Source organism: Indicator indicator, chromosome 9 (assembly GCF_027791375.1).
Source record: "Indicator indicator isolate 239-I01 chromosome 9, UM_Iind_1.1, whole genome shotgun sequence".
In the NCBI taxonomy this organism is placed as follows: Eukaryota; Metazoa; Chordata; class Aves; order Piciformes; family Indicatoridae; genus Indicator; species Indicator indicator.
Window position 1 is genome coordinate 13066642 of NC_072018.1, and position 20768 is coordinate 13087409.

Here is a 20768-nt window from a genome sequence, read left to right on the forward strand (position 1 = left end):
TTCCAGTATCTGGAGGGGGCCTACAAGAAGGCTGGGGAAGGACTTTTTAGGCTATCAGGTAGTGATAGGACTAGGGGGAATGGAATGAAGCTGGAAGTGGGGAGATTCAGGCTGGACGTGAGGAAGAAGTTCTTCACCATGAGAGTGGTGAGAGCCTGGAATGGGTTGTCCAGGGAGGTGGTTGGGGTCCCATCTCTGGAGGTGTTTGCAGCCAGGCTGGATGAGGCTCTGGCCAGCCTGATCTAGTGTGAGGTGTCCCTGCCCATGGCAGGGGGGTTGGAACTAGATGATCCTTGTGGTCCCTTCCAACCCTGACTGATTCTATTATTCTATGATTCTATCCTTCACTGGAGTCAAAGTATTCCATTCCAGTAATTCCATATCTTGTATTGGAGAACCTAGAACCGGACATAGCACTCCAGATGATGCCTCACCAGTGCTGAGCAGAGCAGAAGGATTGCCTCTCTCAAGCTGCTGGCCATGGCATTCCTAATGCAACCTGGGATGCTTTTGACCTTATTAGCTGTAAGGATGCATTGCTGACTCGTGTCCACCAGGACCCCTAGCTATGTGTCTGCCAAACTTCTTTCCAACTGGTCATCCTCTTATACCAGTGCCTGAGGTTGTTCCTTTCTTGAATTTCATAAAGTTTTTTTCAGCCTAATTCTGTCCTTATTCAACTGAATCACATCACAGCTATCTCATGTATCAACCACTCCTTCCAGTTTTGTATCACCTATGAACTACTGAGGACCTACTTTGCCCCATCCAACAGATTAATAACAAAGAATTTAAGTATCATTTCCTTCAGTATCAATGCTTGGGTACATCACTAGTGGCTTGCTTCCCACTGGACTTTGTTCCACGGTGTTAACAGTCTGGTTTAAGATGTTCAAAAAGATGTTTGGACATGGTCCTGGGCAGCTAGATTTAGGTGGCCCTGCCCTGAAGAGAGGTAGTCCAAAGTCAACCATTCTGTTTCTGTGATTTCATTTCTAAGTGCTAGGTCCTGCAGAGCTCCTTTCTTTGTTGACCACCTGTGTCCTGAATCCGTCAATGCTTTCCAGAAATCTCCTAAATTGCTTGTGCCTTGCTGTGTTGTCCTTCTAGGTCAAAGTGTGGTTGAAATTCCCTATGAGGAGCAGAATCTGTAAACTTGAGGCTTCTTCAAGTTGTTTGAAGAAAGCCTAATCTACTTCTTCCTGATCAGGAAGTCCATAGCACATACCCACAACAACAGCAGCCACATTGCTTTGTCCACTGTAAGCTGGACCTGTGAATTCTCCACTGACTCATCCCAAGGCAGAACCCCATTCATTTCTACTCTCTCATGAAAAGTGCAAGATGCCCCCACCCTGTCCTTCCTAAAGAGCCTGTATCCATCCATTTCAGCACTCCAGCCTTGTGAGCTACCTCATCATATCTCTGCAATCCTAGTGAAGTCAGAGCCTCGTAACTGCACATAGATTTCTCTTTCCTCCTGGTTTGTCCCCAGAAATGCGTATCTGGGTTATGGTTCAACGTTATGTGACGCTAAAGAAGTTTTCATTTTCAAGCATTGCTTCATACTCATGATACTTAGGTGGGGGCTCCCAGTGAGAAGATAAAGTGGTAATGAGCTAAAGAATAGCTACAACTGCATCCTAAGAAGGAGAATGATGTGCTTTAAAATTTTGTCACTATAAATTATAACTACTGTGTAATAGCTGACACTCTGCAGTTGCTTAAAGAGTTCACTGATCAATTCCATAATTTCAAACTGACCAATTAGTTTTAAATGTCCTTATGGCAGAGATACTGTAAATCAGCTCTCATCATGTCTATAAAAGAATGCAAGAGAGATCCAGGTAAACACTGTTCAAATTTTGCCCCTCATTTGTCAATGAGTGTTTGTTTTGATTACAGCTTTAAGCTGTAAGAAGCAGCAATGCAGACTGATTCTAGAGATCCAACCAATGATGTGGCATGTAAGGATAGGTCCATGGAGAAGACAAACTCCTCTAGCCAATAAGGTCTAAGGGAAGGTGCCTACCTTATCTGCTAGACATGCAGAAGTGCACTGGCTGGGTGTACCTGAATCTATATTCCTGAGTTGTCAGAAGGCCAATGGTCATAGTGGTATAAGGTTAGTGGTTGGACTCAATGACCTTCAAGGTCTTTTCCAACTGAAATGATTCTATATGTTCTGAAAATCACATTTGACTTGTTCTGGGGCAACGATCACTTGGCACTGCAGCACTGATTGTAAACATTTTCTGTTTCCTCCCTTGAAATATAAAATTTACCTTATATTTGGAGCTGCCTTATTTATGCCAGTGCAACGTCCTCATGTAATCTGTCTTTATTGTGTTTGGCACCAGCAAACTAATCTCTTTAAGCTAATCAGAAGGGGGTTTTTGTCTCTGGATTTAGAGAGAGAAATAAATGTTACCTTGGTTGAAATGGTAAAGAAATAAACTGTAAATAAAGGTAAAAAGCACCTACAAGGAAAGTTTTGGGTTGGGTTGGTTTGGTTTGGTTGTTTTTGGGGGGTTTTGTTTGGTTTGGTTTAGGTTTTTTTGTTTGTTTGTTTGTTTTTTTCTGGTACGATAAAAGATGATGCTCTAAATGACTAAAGCCATTTCTTTTTCCATTCCTTTTTAATTTTACCCCAGAAAGAGATGACCTTGAGGATTTGTATTTGCATTTGCCACAGCAAGAAAGGTCCTTCTGGCAACATTCACTGTTGAGAAGGTACTTTCACTGACGTGCCTATCCAGATGGATGCCAAACGCTGTTGTGCTAGTGAAGTCTCTGCTCCTGGGCCTTTGGTGATCTCACATGGCCTCATTTAACATTTCATTTGAGGGATGTGGCCTCACTTGAGGGATATCCATGTGTGATCCTGAGCCACAGCTGGAAGACTGACTGGGTGTACATCATATAATTGAAAATATCTATTTGTTTGCAAGAATTTATATTTTTCTGCTGGGGAATTATCATAGAATCATAGAACAGTAGGGCTTAGGAGGGCCCTCTGGAAAATCATCTAGTCCAACTCCCTGTTCTGTGTTTGTTTCGTGCCATTGATAATAAGGGACAAGTGAAACAGGAAACAAGAAATGTGTCATCAGTGAGAGTCAATCTATTTATGACTGTGTGGTATACAACCCTCAATATGCAAGATGTGATCTCCCTAAAATTTCTGTACTTCCTTTGGGCAATATGTTAAAGTACATAGTAGATGGTTTGGAGAAGAGGAGGCTGAGTTCTCTCTACAATGACCTGAAAGGAAGTTGGAGTGAGGTGGATGTTGGTCTCTGAAGTAACTGGCAACAGGGTGAGAGGAAATGGTTTTAAGTTGCACCAGGGGAGGTTTAGGCTGGATATTAAGAAAATCTTTCTTAGTCACACATTGAAACAGGCTGCACAGGAAAGCTGTGGGGTTGCCATCTCTGAAGGTGTTCAAAAAACATGGCAGGCACTTCAGGATGTGGTTTAATGGTCTTGGTTGGTGGTTGGACTTCATGACCTTAGAGGTCTTTTCCAACCTTAATGTTTCTGTGAATTTATATCAATCAACTTGAGTTTCTATTTGAGGTTTTCATGCAGCTTTTAACAAATCTAGGGATTCTTTCCCCATTTAAAACTTAAAACACAACACAAATTCCATGCATGATGAAAAGTTGAAAAAAAACAGAAACTCTATAATTTATGCTAGCTCCAAAGGTGTTAACAGTTTGGGGATATAATAGGTGGAACTTAGTTAAGATTCAGATGCTGAGTTTAGATTCTTACTAGGAGAATCATAGAATCATGAAACCGTAGATTCATTGGAATCATTTAATCTGGAAAAGTCCTCCAAAATCATCCAGTCCACCCATCAACCCAACACCATCACGCCCCACAGTGAAACTGAATCAAAAACTGAGACACAGAAACAGATTTGTCCCCCTCTTCATATGCACTACAGGAAGTACTTATGGGTTTATATATGGTAGGAAAGGAAAGCAAAAAGCTTAGTTCTGTGGCTGTATAACTTACTGAATACTTTATTTTCTACATGGAATCTGTCTGTATCTTTATGTCCATGACTGTACAGAAGTTCTTAAAGAAACTTAAAAGCTCTTAAATAAATCTCAATTTTATGGTTTTTACAGCATTGTAAACCAGAACAGAAACAGTTTTAATGGACAGTAGGTTCACAAACATTACTGATACAAGTTCTTCCATCTTCTTCCAGCTTGTAAGGATCTGTATGGAGACATTTGTAGCTGCCTTTAGTGTTAATGCATCTAGCAGAAGGAGAGCATGGTGGGTTAATTTCATTTTCACATTCATTGATGTCTGAAAAATAAATACACATCAATTAGTAATCATTATAAATTACAGAGAGGGATTACTACCTTCTCATACACATACAAATACTCATAAATGAAAAGTATTGTACACTCTCAGTGACACACAGATAATGCCAAAGATCTTCATTGTTCCTGCTTAATGCACAAATGTGGGTATGGTTTTGGTTTGTTTGATTTTAGGCTTGTTTGTTTGTTTTTAAGATGGAAATGATGAAAAAAGAAAACGTTTCCTTAACATGCCAAAAGTAAAAAATGCCAACTGGGTGGATTTGCAAAAATGCAAACTGTAAACTTGAGAAATCTTCTTGAATGTGTTTATATCCCAAGGCTTCCAGTTCTTCTATAAATGTTTTCCACGTTGTGCTCTATAGAGAGAGTGAAAATAATAACATTGACACAGTTCTGTACACTTCTAGGCATAATTTTGAGGAGTTAAGGATTCAGGTTAGCTTCGGTTATAAAATTTATAACAGTAATCTGTGATATCACTGCAAAGATGGCAATTTCTAAATGCTGTATAAATTCTGTGAAATGACAATATCCTGCAGAGTGATGAGCAGATGAACAATTATTCATTGGAAAATGTACATAAACAAATTGTTCCCGAGGCCATCGAAGACTTTTCACTCTCACATTCTGATTATGTGATGAAATGTGAGATAGCGTCAAGTACAGGAAAGAAAGTACTCACTGAGGGAAAGAATGGAGTCTTTTCCATATTTCTGCATCTTTCATTGCAATATTTACTTGTAGGACTGGATTCAGTTGCCTAAAGATAAGAATCCAGAACCATTTTACATAGTTTCACTTTGGTCCTGTATAATATTTGCCAGCTTGTTCAATGTCTCTGACTCTTGGTCCTGAGAAGCACTTGCAAGGTCTTGTGTGGGCAAACAGCTGAATGTCCAGTGGCTTCTCTTTTTATTATATTCCTTTCCTTTCCTACCACAATGTTTGATCTGCTACTTCAGGCTAAATAGCTCTTTTTGATCAGTGTTGGAAACTGACCCTGGAGGAATGATTTACTTGCTTAGTTTAGTATTGTCGCTCCAAACACTTAGGGAATTCTGTCATCAGAAATGGGATTAAGCCTGATCCTCTCTTAAATTTTAATTCAAAAAAGGAACTGTGTCTAAAGCTAGCCATCAATTGAAACTGTCAAAGACTAATCATGCAAGGAATAATCTTAAACTTCAGAACCCTTAAGAAACATTAACTCTTATACACCTCTCTGAGACAGGAAAATAATCTGTTCTTCAGGATGAAGATTGCTGAATAAGTATTACTCCCTTCAGGACTACATTTTGGGTTAAATCTCATTGGTTTCATCATCATCTGGGAAGGAAAATCTGCACAGGTTTTGCCTGCACCATAATTTAGATATGCTACTTCCGTTTCTGTAGATCTATAGTCATGCTATCTGTTAAAGTGGCTCTTTTTTCCATCAATAAATAGTGCATGTCTGGTGTTACCAGCCTAACTTACTACTCAAAGAGAGGAGGAGATTAATAAAGCAAATGAAATTATCTAGCAAGAGGAAGATAACACTTAATATAAAGGAAGGTAGCATAGTTTAGCACTAAATGACTTCCGACTCAATAGAAATCATTTCTGTTAAAGCCCAAGTTAGTAAGCAGGAATTAACAGCTCTCAGATTCCCATGCTTTTGCCAGCAGGCCACTCTGTCTTTTCCAGAGCAGCATATAATTTTGAAACCATCTGCAGAAATGCTAAGCTCTATTCTCCTCATTATATTGCTTGACTTATTCCTAATTTGCGGAATATTTAAAAGAACGGGAACGCATTGCACAGACATGCATGGAACAAAGTGCTTTTTACTGGAAAACTCCAGAAGCATCTGCATAAGTGGGATTTGATGGCTTTCTTTTAATGCAGGCATTGCTTATTTAATGTATGCAGTAGCTTGTTTTCCTATAGCAGATATACAGCCTTTTGTTTACATTACTGAACATATTAAAAGAAACTAGGACAAGGAACGATTCGTTCGTGTAATTTATTTATTCAGTTTGCTGCCAGAACATTAATTTATTGAAAAGATTTTATTATATTTCATTTAACAGCTTTATTTCTTTATATGGTATATATGTGGGTGGGATTCAGTGGATAAATAGGTTCTGAATACAGGGAAGAGCTGCAAATTTCATCTGACTTTTTCCATACCAGGTATACAATTAGAGTGAGGAGCTTTCTATTCTGCTGTCACATAAATCCTGATAAGCAGACTTTACTGCAGATCAGCTGCAGCACTTGCATTTAGATTAATTTACCACCATCCATAATATATTCATAAATATGGTCTTTTCAGGTTTCATTTTCTGTCATGTTCTTATAAAGCTGAGCAGTTTGAGTATGAATGTGTAAATATACTATATACACACCCCCTCCATCATAAACACAGGTCTGAAATGTGAATAGAGATAATCTATCGTTCCTAGTTGCAAAGAGTACAGGTCTTGTAATGAAACATTTGCTACATTCTCTTCCTATCCTATTCTATTCAACAGCAAAAGAAAGACAAAAGAAAAAAAACTATTAAAATAAAAGTATTCCCCTGAAAACGTCCATGAAATGCTGAATGTCAATATCTTTTTACTGATTTTTCACCTGCTCTACTTTTGTACTTGCAGAAAACAAATCTCTTCTGGCAAATCTTATCACAGCTACTTGGGAGAAGGTTGGAACTGAAGTGATAATGAATTTGTTTATTTTCACTTACTTAACAGTAGTTTTTCCTTTGTCACTTTTGCTTAACTTAATAGGACAATACATGAATAACTGATACTGAGCTATTTTTGTATCTAGAGCACGGGCTGAAACAATGCTAGGAAAATGACAACTCTCTGTCTTGCTGTTATGTTGAAGGTGGGAGGAAGCAATGTATAATTCTGATTTGATATTTCTTTTCCTACTGCTTGTTAATAGACTTGATTTTTGCTTAACTAGGTAATTTTTAGTGACATTTTCCTATCATCAACTTGACTACTGAATCAGGATGGGTAGAGATTGAGATAGCAATTCTGGAGCAAGGAACACATAATTATGTTACTGTACCTATAAATCCAGAAGGCTGACTACAGGAGCATAAGACAGAGATCACTTTGGATGAGCTGTGCTGGACTTTAGCTTTTAGAAAATTCAGAATAATTTAAAAAAGATACCTATACAAGTGGGAGCCTCAAAGTTCCATCCTTCACTTGTGCAGGTTAATTGTTCTTCTCCTTGTAACTGAAATCCATATCGACATGAATAACTCACTGTAGTTTTTCCAGATTCTGAACAATATACAAAATCACCATTTTCCACACTCTTTGGTGTTCCACATATTTCGTCTACAAATAAATGTATTGTATTATAAGCTGTTATAAAATGACCACCTTATACTTGTAAATGGGCATTTTTATACCTTACTGCTGTAAATGAACTTCAGTTGAACTTCACATGTTTTAAGGTGACCAGTGACCAAGAACTTGATTTTTCATTTCTAGACAAGAATTTGGATGGAAGACCTCAGGTTTGACTTATAAACCTTGTAAAATCTGCATTATCTTCTAACAGAATGCTCTATAGAGTTCTTAGTCTTTTCTATCTAAGAACTCCTGCCTCAATTGTGATAATGGGTATCTCACAAGTCATTCGTGTTGTCAGAGTGAAGTTGATAAACATTACCATTTTTACAGAGGAAGCTGAGAAAGAAGGAGAGAAGTACCTAGATCCCATTTTTAAGTGATAGAAATAACAACAATAATAATAACAATGACAATAACAACAACAGTAGTAGTAACAACAATAATAACAGCAACAACAATAATAATATTTATTTAGTTATATTATAGTAAGACTTGTGGATTTCATACCAGATTTTGTTAAATAGTGATTGGACTTGATAATCTTAAAAGTCTTTTCCAGCTGAGACAATTATATGATTCTATGAAATACTAAGGATCTACATCAGAGCAATAACTCAATACCTGCCACAATAAAACTCAGCGCTCTAACTGCTTACTTTACCCTCTTGTCAGAAAAGATTATCATAGAATCATAGAATCAGTCAGGGTTGGAAGGGACCACAAGGATCATCTAGTTCCAACCCCCCTGCCATGGGCAGGGACACCTCACACTAGATCAGGCTGGCCAGGGATTGGTAATTACCAACTTACCTTCCTGATATAGTTCTTGCCAAGCTTCTAAATTCATCCCAGGTATATTGTCACAATGCTTAAAGTCCTGTGGAAACTTTCCAAGCTGAAAGGCATCTACTGGCACTTCAGAAATTCCTGTATTGTCACAAATCACACGGGACAAAGAATGTTTCTTGAGTTCACGCTTCTGAGCTTCTGTGAAAACATCATCATTTTCCCACCAAAATCTGGAAAGATTGATAGAAATGTTTAAAAAATATCAAAACCAAAGAAATTATTACTCTGAATTTCATAGTTCCCAATGTAAAAGACCAAGGAAAAGTATTACAGCAACAAGTAGGCAGATACAACAATAATAATAGTAAACACCTTGATCTGAAGACTAACATACTCAGCCTGATAGACACAAAAAGGCTAGTGTGAGCCTGACATAATGGTCAACTCAGATGATGTGTTACAATCAGCTGGTTAAAACTATTCATTATTCATATTTGCAGAATTGCTTTTCACTGAGGATACAGGGCCACACACACACCAAGAAAAAGAAAAAAAAGTTACAATTCTGAGAGAAAAAAACTGAAAATAAATTGTTTGAACTAGATGCTTAATCTTATGCACACCAGGACTTCCTACATACTCAGAGATTGTTTTAAGCAAAAATTCCAGGAGCAGCCATAATATGGCATAATTTCCCTATAGCATAGCTTCCAAGGAAGAGAGAGAGGGGAAACGAGAGTGAGGTTTTGGAAGGGATTTGGAATTGAGAAGGAAAGAAGGGAGGACAGAGGGAAGGAAGGAGGGAAGGAAATAAGGACTTGCCAGCTCCTTTAGGTGAAGAAAGACAAATTAATCTTCAGAATTTGTGCCCAGCTATTGCAAGTCCTGAGTTCACGAAAAGATTTGGAGTAGGAAGAGACAGAAAAAGCAAGGTGATTTGGCTGAGGTTAAGACAGCACCTGAGTCTAGTACATTGGAAAAAAGAAATCCCTTCATGTTTTGTCAGATTACTGACAAAAGATTTTAAGGCTATCAGAACGGAGCTGTCAGTCAGAAATTCTACTTAGTCCTGATTTCTGGCCTTAAGCTAGTATATTAGAAGAGACATTGTGAAACTCCTACCTACTGCCATGTCAGTTAGGGTATCTCACAAACACATGCTGGTGCAGATATAGATAACACTTTCTACTCTAGCTGACAAGGCACTTCCAAGAATGTTACTTACTGTGTGAAAATTCTAACATGTTACAGATTCCCAACTTCTTTTAGTTCCTTTAGTATTAATGAAATCATCTACTTTCACATTGAAGTTAGCTGACACAAACTCCGTGGCAGAAACTTGGGAATTCTTTCATTACTAGAACTCTTTTTTTCTCATTTTGGAGTTAACGTATTAAATTCTGCTTAAGTTTAATTAATGTTAGTAGTAACATGAGATGCTGAATAGTAAGTTAGTTATCCTAAGGCACTGAGAAACGGACACAATACTGGAAGTACCTAGATAGATTTTTCTTCCCCAGAAAGGGTCAAGTATGATTTAGAGGACTTTAAACCACATTTTTAATAAATCTGAGTGGAATGTTTGTTGTCTATACAGGTTATGCTAATAGGGTATCACCTTTATGATTAACATAGCTTTTTCCTGTGAGTTAATTAATTAACATTTTTTAAAGTTCAGATTTAAATTCTGCCTCGGATGCTTATTTACATAATGGTTTCCTTTCCACAACAGTGACTTATGAGAGGAGCTTAAAAAGTGATATTAAGGACCAGATACACTTAAAACACCATGGCTAGCATGGTGTGAGCCATTTAAAATTAGTCTTCTCATGAGATTCAAAATTACTGCTGCAAGTACATGATGGAAATGAGAAAAGGTTGGGTTTATAATTGTTTCAGGAGTAGAAGCAAGATATAAACTGCATCTTGCACCCCTTTGCAACCTGAAGCTTCATTTCTCCTGACTTCCTGGTGTGAAGGGTTGTGTTGGCACATCGTTCAGTTTTGGGTCCCTCACTACAAGACAGACATTGACATGATGAAGAGTGCCCAGGAAAGGGCAACAAAGGTGGTGAAAAGGAAAGAGAACAAGTCTTATGGGGAGCATCTGAGGGAACGGGGTTGTTTAGTCTGGAGAAAATAGTTTGAGGGGAGACTTACTGCTCTCTACAATTTCCCTTTCATAGGAAAGGAGTTGTAGTGAGGTGGGGGCAGTCTCTTCTCCCTAGTATCAGATGGTAGAACAAGGGGGATGGATATTAGGAAAACTTTATTTACTGAAAAGTGGTCAGGTATGGGAATACGTTGCCCAAGGAGGTGGTGGAGTCATTCTCCCTGGAGGTGTTAAAAAGATGTGTGAACATGGCACTTCGGGACATGATTTAATGGCTGTGGTGGTCTTAAGTTGACAGTTGGGCTCAATGATCTTAGAGGCCTTTTCCAGCTGAAACAATTCTATGATTCTATGATAAGGGCCTGGTGGCTATTGTAGTACAGGGTTAGGTGAAGGAACATTCTACGCACTGTCCTAGCAGGCAATTCTGAGGGCACTCTGCAGTTCCAGTTCACATAAGACCAGAAATAGTGTGTTTATGTTATCCCCTCCAGGAAGCCTGAATTACAGCTCTCTGCCTATCCCTTCTGACTTTACTGTCATTGCCAAGGGAAATGTGGAAGCTCTTCCAATTCCTGAGCTCAGTGCAACCCTCAGGGACCAAATAGCTAAAGCCTCCACTGTACTACATCTATCCGCATAGAAGTTAGCTGCTGTTGCACAATGAACCGCTGGTGGCACCTTGCATTTCCATCAGGAAAGAACAAGGAAAAACCTACAGAACAGCATCTTGAAGTGCCATGTTGTCTGATGTTCTGGGAAGTATGTTTACAAGTATGTTACATCTCCATTGCTTCTGGTTTTTCACACAAATTATTTCAACAGCACAAATAAACTCACCTGTCACCATCTCTTAGTGCTTTCATTTGCTTTCCAATTAAACAAGCAAACAGAGGACCAGTTCTAGCACCTGGAAGAAGGTCTTCTACTAGACCACCAAGCCAAACATCAATATTGCTAGGATTGTGGTACAATTCCATGATTTTTTGAGTGATGTTGGGATTGGTTATTACAGAATTCAGGTCACTCTGATTTTCCAGCTTTGGTAAGTCACAGAATTCTCGCCAATCATTATAACCTGTAAGTAATATGTTAAAAGGAAAATTAGACTTGACTGTCAAGCATGAGAAATTAGATTTCAAAATGTGTAAGTACTCGATTCTGACAACTCTAATTGTAGTCACAGACAGTTGTGTCTAAAACTAAGGCTTATTGTTGGTTGAATTGATCAGTGAAAGGATGACAGCATCTGCAACTATAAAATATGCAATTGCTGCATCATTTTGCGAAAGGAAAACAAAGGTCTAAATCAACTCTCACAAATTTAAGTAATGAAAAGATGATAACAAATAATAGGAGTATGCACTGTGTCTTTTGATTTCCAGACTAGAAATACAGGAGTCAGCTGAAGTAACCTGAATGAAGTTAGCAAATAAAGCACTTTGCTAAGGAGAGTGTCCTAGGGCTCATATCCAGCTCTCTGGAAAATAGATTTCACCTATCTTCTTTAACATAATTGGAATTAAAATCCCCCACCTCCCAAGCATGCTTGTTAGAGGTCTTTAGACAGAACTGGGAACATACTGTATTTTTTAACAGCTCAAGCAATCAAATTGAACTAAGCTCCAGCAGCCATCCTCTAAACCAGTACACTCATGGCCTGATGGTTAGTTCCTTGATGGTTAGTTCAGTCTTGACCTGGGCTGACTGGAATAAGAAATCTAGTGCAAAATCCAGATACAAATGTATAATATTGATCAAAATGAGGTGCATGTCTAACCAAGCCAACTACACCAGTCCTGCAGACATCTCAAGAACTTCTGTGGTCAGTAGAACCAATGAGGTTGTATCTAAGCTGACCTGTCCAATCGGCTTGGGACAGCCTGCCAATGGCATGTAGCTGCTACAGGCAGAAACACCCTCCACTGGAACTGATCCCAGCAAGAATGTATCTCAGGTATTTTCTACATTGAACATACCCAGATCCACTCCAGTACTGTACTTCCAGATTTATCAGATTATTTTAATTTCATATGCTGTGGAATAGTTTGTTTCCATCAAAGTTAAAAATGTTAGCAACTTACATTTTAAAAGAGACATAAACTACTTTTCTGATGACAAAAGGTATTATTTAAAAGCTTAGAATTACATCCCAAGTATAAGCAGCTATAGCTGAGTTACCAGAAAGTTCAAGAAAAACCAACAGACCTGGGAGTCCATGATCACGGCCACGCTGTAAATTTAATGATGCTAAATCAAGTGAACCATTGTTGGACAATACAAACAGTTTTTCTGTTAACTCCTCATTCAACAGTTGATCTTGCACCTGCAGTTTTGCTGAATGTGCTAGAAGACCCCTCAATAAAGGATCCAAGCCTCCTTGAAACACAAAAATAGTATAATGTTACAGTTTATATATATACCATTTTAAGCTTATTAACAAATGTGAATGTTGTGTATGTTTCTATGCCTTTTAAGCATTGGCCACATAGTCTTTTACATTGAAACACTTGTAAATCTCCTTCAGGTTGAAATAGAAGTAATAGTGATAGTTCTTCATGTGTAAGAAAATTTGTAACCTGATAATACATTCATCCATAAAAACCGACATGAAATATCTTCATCATCAACCAACACTCATCAGTCTACTGTCAACCTACCAGTATCTGTTTTATCTGTTATTGTTATTGTTTTATCTGGAGAGCAATTTTTGTCTTATTCAGACAAATCACTCCAGTTCACATTAGTGCTCTGGAACCTATGCAATCAGTAATGTAAGTAAATGATTGTTTCTATACCTAATTCATGAGAAATAACTTGGAAAAAAAGTTACCATGTTATGGAAAAAAACCCTCAAACAGTTTAACAATACCATACCTCCTTTAATGAGCCTCCAAGGACTAAAGAAAACTTCATGCAAATGAAGATCTGGCAGTTCTGGATCATCTGCATACTGTGCATTCAATCGCCTTACTATTGGCTGGATTGTTGCATGACCAAAACGAAAAGCAGCTGTTGAAAATACATTAGAAACTGTTGGATTTGTTGTGGGATCATAACCTCTGTAAAGGCCAATATACAGATTAAAAGCATCTTGACCAATGATTTTGGGAATGTAATCTCTTAAAGTAATAATCTGAAAGAAAAGAAAAAGAAACGTTTATCATTCAATGCTTTTATAGACAAATAGTCATGGTTCCTAAATGCTAAATGCCGTTTTTCCTTCAATCATCTATGCCCAAGCATTTGGCATGACTAAGAGCAGTATTAGCTGGTAAACAATATTGGTTTTATTTTTGAAGTAAGGAGACAAATGATTAAAGAGCTTCAGTGGCACAATTCAGTACACAGCAACAGTCAGGCTCCTGTTAGCTCCTACCATAAATGCAAGACCAAAGCCTCCTGAGCAGAGATTATTAGTGTGCCTCATTTGCAACCCACAGGAGTAATCCATCTCATAGAATGTGTGCTGAGATTAAAAAACTTCATAGTGATGGTGTAAATTATAATTCCCTTAAACATGGCAATGAAGGCATGAATTACTGTAGAAATCTTTCATGAAGGGCTGTTGGTATGAACATATTCTATTTTCAAACATACATATGTGACACAAAATCTCTTTACTAAATATTGGAAATGATCAGGTTTTAAAACACTGGCACCCAGAATTCCCTGGCAAACATTTTATGCCAAACTCAGGCCAATTTATAGACTCCTAAAAATCAGACTTCAAAAAAGAAAATGATGATAAACACCTTCTGTCAGATGCTTTTATAGTCTAATAGTATTAAAGTTGCATGAAAATGCATATGAGTAATCATGACCAAAAAAAAGGCAGGAAATAAGTCTGACATGCCAAATAAAATGAAAGTGCATTATAGGTTCAAGATTACATGGAACTCAATAAGGCATAATGGGGTGAATATGAAGTATAAAATACCTTATAGATTCAATATAGTGTACAATAAATTATACAGGCAAAATCACTTAGATCTTGATATAGTGCATATTGAACAGCCACTTGGCATAAAATGACCTCATGAAAAATTTGCATCTATACTTTAGGCATGGCACAGAGACAAGCAAACACTCCAGAATTTGCTAACTTTTCTCAGAAGGCAAAGGTAAAAACTTATTTATGTTTTCAGGTTAAGTCATGCAACCAACAAAATATTTTAAAGACAGTAGGGTAGAATTTCTTTTACTACTCCTTTAATACAACACAGAAGAAAATAAAAAAATTGCTAAAAATTAATTCTGACAATGTCATTTGAGAGGTTAACCTTTTGCTGCCTTCACAAAGGTTTTACATGACAACAGGTTTTTCTGATTTTAGATTTAGAGCTAGTTTTTGGAAGCAAAAACTTTAAATAGAACAAGGTTAACTATGGACACAAACATGTTGATATGTCTGTAATTTTTTTTGGCTTACTGCAAATAAAATCCTAAGATAAACTGCTCATAAAGGCCAGATTCCCCAAAGGAAAGGACAGTTCAGATTTTTCATTTGCTCCAGAGGCAAGATCTTAATTTCTTGTTTCCTTGTGGGGTTGCCATTTCAAGACACGAAAACTTAAAGGCTAAGGGTAAAAAGGGGTCTTATGCCTGCCTTGAGCTAGGACAGACTTCTCTGATGGAAATTTCCAATGACTAAATAAAGCTCCATCAAGTAGAGGTCACTAGAACACAGGAGGTTTCACTTAAGGAAAGTATTCTTTACTTTAAGGGTTCCAGAGTACTGGAATAGGCTACCTAGAGAGTTTGTGGAGTCTCCTTCTCTGGAGGCTTTCAAAACCTGCCTGGGTGCATTCCTGTGCAACTTGTTCTAGGTGAACCTGTTCTGGCAGGGAGGTTGGACTAGATGATCTCCAGAGGTCCCTTTCAACCTATAACACTCTGTGATGTTACTGATAAATCTGAAGGTGATGCTTCTAGGAGGAATCTGAAGTCTGTCTGAGAACAACATCTAAAGCATCCAGTATTTCTGTGGTCTCTGAATGTGCCTTGCTTGCATTTGTCTGTGTGAAGTCAAGGAGAGGCTCGTAACTGACACGTAAGTTTTGAAGAAAGTGTGAATAGCTGACAAACATCAGAGTTATTTTTGCAACTTTTTTTTCTTTTTTTGCATGCACCCCCTGCTCTGAGACAAGGATTTGAAAGGTTTGTTTCCTTTCATATTTGGCATAAAGAAGCATCATACTTTCTTTCAATACAGTGCTCCTTCAACAACAGATTCTCCCGTGGAAACAAAGGAACACGCTTGTCTAAAAATACATCAATAAAATCAGAGCCAGAAAGGGACTTTATGGTAAACAAATTGCAAAGAAACACAATAAGGTGTTCTAACATTCATTAAAGTTGGGTAAGATCATCAAGTCCAATCGTCAACCCAACACAACCATGACCACATAGAATGACAGAATCATTAAGGCTGGAAAAAGGCTATGATTAGCAATTTCTCTTTCAGATGTTTACAGCAGCATAAAAGGTTTATGTGGATATAATGAGTCTAAACTTGCAAGGTATTGGGTTATCTCAACATTTATGAGGTTAGTGGTAATTCAAGCTCCTCTTAGGATACATTCAGCACCTTAGAGGACCAACTCTGAGCTCTACAGAAGCTTCATGAGGAAGTTAATTTTAATCAATAATGTCAGTATTTCTACTCTATCACAGCAGTCATTGTTTCAGTGGTATAATTCAGTGAAAAATGATGACAAAACGGCAGTGTCTTTTACACAGAAGACCGTGTGCTCCACATTTAAGTGACTTCAGTAGTCTATATGATCATATAGTAACAGAACAATTAATATTTAAATGTCATTCATTTAGTCATAACAGATAATATAAAATTCTGATTTCCTAGCAATTAAATGATTCATTTGATAAGTACCCAGGCAGAAACAGACTCTGAATGATTGCAAAACTGTCAGAAGAGTCTTTGTAGAGGTTTTACATCATATAATGAATCACAAGTGCACTGTTTATAGAAAAGTAACTTAATCATGAACTACAAACACAATAGAACTCCAAGTTAAACAGGGTATTAGCATGAAAGGCAACATCCCACTCATTCAGAAGGCAGAATTACAACAGGAGTTCCCAAGTGTTCTTATGGACTCAGTGAGCATCCTGGTTGAATTTCACTCCAGACTGTGCCACTTTCAGCAGAATTCAGCCATACTTTACATATTTGGAAATAGGTTACATAATTTCAGATTAATTTTGAGAATTTTTTTTTTCATGTTATTTCAAATTAGGTGCAAAAGATACAGAAATTCATATGACTTCTCATAAGGTTCAGAAGACTTTTCTTGCCAAAACTGCTCTGGTATTTTCCAAAGTAGGTGTGAATGAGCACAATGAATGGAAAAGGAAAAGGAAAGTGGAAGATAAAAAATAAAGACTGGAATGTGAACTATCATAACAATAAGTAATCCCAAAAGTCTCTTTATCATTGGCTAGAGGTAAGTGCAAAGGAACAACATATCACTGAGATAGTGATAAATCAATTAAATGAAGCTCCTGCAAGCGAGAAAGATTGCAGAAATATGAGAAAAACTAAACACAGAAATTATGCTTAGTTGAAGTTCTCACTGTAAATACTAAATTTACAGATTGTTTAGAAGTCATACTTTTTATGCAAAGGGTGATTGTATGAGAGTTCAATTTTTAATAAAAAATTACCACATTATTATAGTTCTGCTAATACTCTGAACTACACACTTCAGAAACATGAGTAGTGAAGCGTGTAGCACATACTGTTTTATAGTATCTAGTGTTTATTTATCCTTTGTCATTCTGTAAAGTTTAAACTTTGAGAGAAGTTACCTAATCATTTAATTTCTCAAATAAGTTTCATCCACCTTAGCTGTGTTAAACTGAATAATTGTAATTAGAGTATGTCAGCCTCAGAAGACAACCCATTTCAACTCAGGCCTTGGATCACGGCAGAAACTTGCTATGCAAGATGCTCAGGGAACACAAATAGATGTAGAATGAAGTGAAACAACCACCCCCATGTTCACTGAAAATTAAAGGTGGTTGTCAGTTACAGTCGGGATCGACTAGCACGAACACCATTAATTCTTGGATACTGTAATAAATCATAGAGAATTTGATTCAGATTGATCTGCAAAACTCCTGCTTCAGTCTGACTAGTGCCACATAATCTGACTTTCATAGTCCAAGTGACACATCGAGGGAAACATTACCTAGAAGGAAAAGAACATGTGCATGCAGTTTCATCCTGCAAACTACATACTGTAGCAGTTGTATAAGTGAGCATTTTTTTCCTGTTCTGTCTACATATTTGTTAAAAGGAAAATAAATTTAAATTATTTTCTTTCAAATATTTTGAAAGGAGGAATCTTAAATGTCCTTATCCTGTTTTCTCAGGTCTAAACAGGAATAAGCAAAACAAGCAGATAGTTGCAATTCAGTTAGTAAATTACAATGAAAATGTGTCTTTTTTGCACAAAACCAAGGCAAATCAGGGCATGCATTTTTGCCACTGTACACTGCAGTGTTAACACTTTAGAGTTAAGCATGTCTCATTCACTTAAAATAGAAGGAGAGATTTTCCCAGTGTTGTGGTTTATATTATCTACTACTTATCAGTGAAACATGTTACAATAAAATAAAAGAAAAAAAAAATCTTTTTTTTCCAGGATATCAAAAGGCAGTTGCTGTATTTGACAATTTTGTCAAGTTTCTACTATTAAAATCTTGTCACTAAAGATATTTATGGTTCCAAAAAGGCATCTGTGAAAACAGCACTGTCAAAACAGAGACATTTTTCATTCTCCTTATTCTAGGAAATAAGGGAAGGGTATTGTTCAATCCTCTATAATTACACACCCACAGGCAAAAATTATACTTGAAAGTATTCACCCCAAAAAGAGAGATTTTTAGAAATGTGTAGCAATTGGAACAAAATTTTAGAGTGGAAATCTCAAGGTAACTTCAACTAGAGCCGTCATTAGTGTGCGGGTTAGCATACCACATTAATAGAGAGACTCCAATTATCTCCCTTGAATGAATATCTCTATACCAGCTAGACATAACTCAAATACATCTCTAATGAGCCACAGGCAACTCTCATTAGTCTGTGATACTAGCAGAGATAACGAGTAGCCCAGATTCATACAGCGTATCGCTTTGCACAAAGTGTTTGCTTTCAGGCCATAACATTAGTGTATGTAAATCAGGAGTGTATGAAGGCACAGAGGCTTACTTTTGGATTAACACTTTTCTTCTAACAAATATTAACAACCGTTCTGACTTGCCAATGTTGCAATTTTAGTGCAAACATCACGTTTAGAGCAAAGAAGTTGACAGGGTTAATGTAAACAAAAATACACATTTATTCTTTTTAAAGTGTCAAAATTTGAAAAGGACTAGTTACAATTAAGTATGTCACTTTTCTGAAGTTATCTGGTTTTAAGTGCACATCAAAGAACACAGGTTGTTTCTAAGTCACTACATTGTGCAGATGAGCAAATAAGCAACCAACCTGATGCAGAGCTCCAACAATTTTTCGTGCTTCTTGGTAGATTGTCTCAGCACTCCAGTGGTGGTTGATGCTTTTGAGGGCTCTGGCCAGGCGGTTATGCTCTCTCAGCCACAGTGTGTGCATAGCTGCCAGAGATGTGACCTCGCTGGATCGGCTGTCCCCAGCCATGAAACATTCAATCCTCTCACCTCCATTCTCATTCAAGTCCTGTGCACAAGGTGATGGGATCTGGTCTGTAAAAGGCAGGTATTCCCGATGGTTATCATAATATTTCACATTTACTCTAAGAAGGCCTTCGTTGCTTGTTAAATTCCTCAGTTTGTTTTCAGCAGCAGGAGTACTGCCATAGACAGTAGAAGCATCAAGGAAAGAAGTTAGACCATTGATCTGTTGTCTTGGAGACAGCACTGACAGGTTTTTGAAGAGAATACTGTGATCACCAGTGCCACATGCAGGAGATGAGCGGTAGAAGGGCAGGCAAGCCATCTCCACAGTTAGTGTATCGTTTGTGGTCACCTGTATAAAATAAACACGTGGGGTTTTAAGATGAAGGTAACAGCAGTAGAAGCTGAATTAAGACTTGTGTTGGTGTTTCTGTCTACTGTCCCAGTTTTCAGTTGTTCAGATCTCATCCACTGGATGAGACTGTAGAAATTTCTAAGACTGTAGAAATTATTTTCCTTTAGATTTAAGCAAAACAATGATCTCTGCCTTTTAAAGCAAAGAGAGAAATAAACTCCATAAACCTTTACTCTGTCCTAAAAGTGAACTACTGCTGTAACTCCTTTTGCATAGATCTACACCTAGATTAATCTGGCTTCACAATCAGAATTCATAGAATCATAGAATCATTAAGGTTGGAAAAGACCTCTAAAATCATCAGGTCCAATCTTCAACTGAACACAGCCATGAACACTAAACGATATCCCAAAGTGCCAAGTCTATATGTTTTTGAACCACTTCCCTGTGCAGCCTTTTCTGAAGACTGACCACTACTCCAATGAATTTTTTCCCTATTATCCAACCTAAACTTCCCCTGGCACAACCTGAGACCATTTCCTCTAGCCCAATTGTTTCATCATGAAATGTATCACAGTGAGGATGTGAAAACAAGGTCAAATTATGTTCTACTGAACACCAAGTGAAACAGTAAGTTTATATGTAAAACCATAATGACGAGTTTAATGTCTGCAGCAACACTGTGTTAGTTTTGATACTAATTTTAATCCATTTTCCTGAACAGAAAAGGTACATGTAATTATTCACTCTGCTTTCTGCCAGTCTCCCACAATCCTTCCCCCAAATTATTTTGTGTGTACTAAATTCTGTCTTTCTAAAAAGCAAAGGGTGAACATAGCCTTTGACAGATGAAATATTTTCTAGTCATGTATCATTTTGACTCACAAGGAGCCAAGACTGAGGTGACAAATGGTGATCCAGCATTTCTGTGGATGCAGGATAGTCAGCATTCATACAGCCTGAATCGACCTGGTGCACAATCACCTATTCCACATATAAGTAAAGGGCAAGGGAGAAATGTGGGAGTTCTCAAATTGGATCTTGGGTTATAGGTAAGTGTCTTCGGGGAAAAAATAGCCCAAATCGGATAGCTTAGAAGTTTTGCCACAGGAAAGCGCTGAAAA

General features: G+C 37.5%; 1 protein-coding gene across 1 annotated transcript in view; it reads right to left on the reverse strand.

The window, feature by feature from the left end:
• Positions 1–4165: 4165 nt before the first annotated feature.
• The window catches only part of TPO (thyroid peroxidase), a 36739-nt gene continuing 20136 nt past the window's right edge, over positions 4166–20768 (reverse strand). The window contains exons 7-13 of the mRNA XM_054383768.1: positions 19126–19641; positions 13488–13746; positions 12819–12989; positions 11451–11688; positions 8519–8727; positions 7520–7690; positions 4166–4326 (exon numbers count right to left, since the gene is read on the reverse strand). Of these exons, the coding sequence (XP_054239743.1) occupies positions 4166–4326; positions 7520–7690; positions 8519–8727; positions 11451–11688; positions 12819–12989; positions 13488–13746; positions 19126–19641 (1725 nt within the window). The remainder of the gene's footprint in view (positions 4327–7519; positions 7691–8518; positions 8728–11450; positions 11689–12818; positions 12990–13487; positions 13747–19125; positions 19642–20768) is intronic.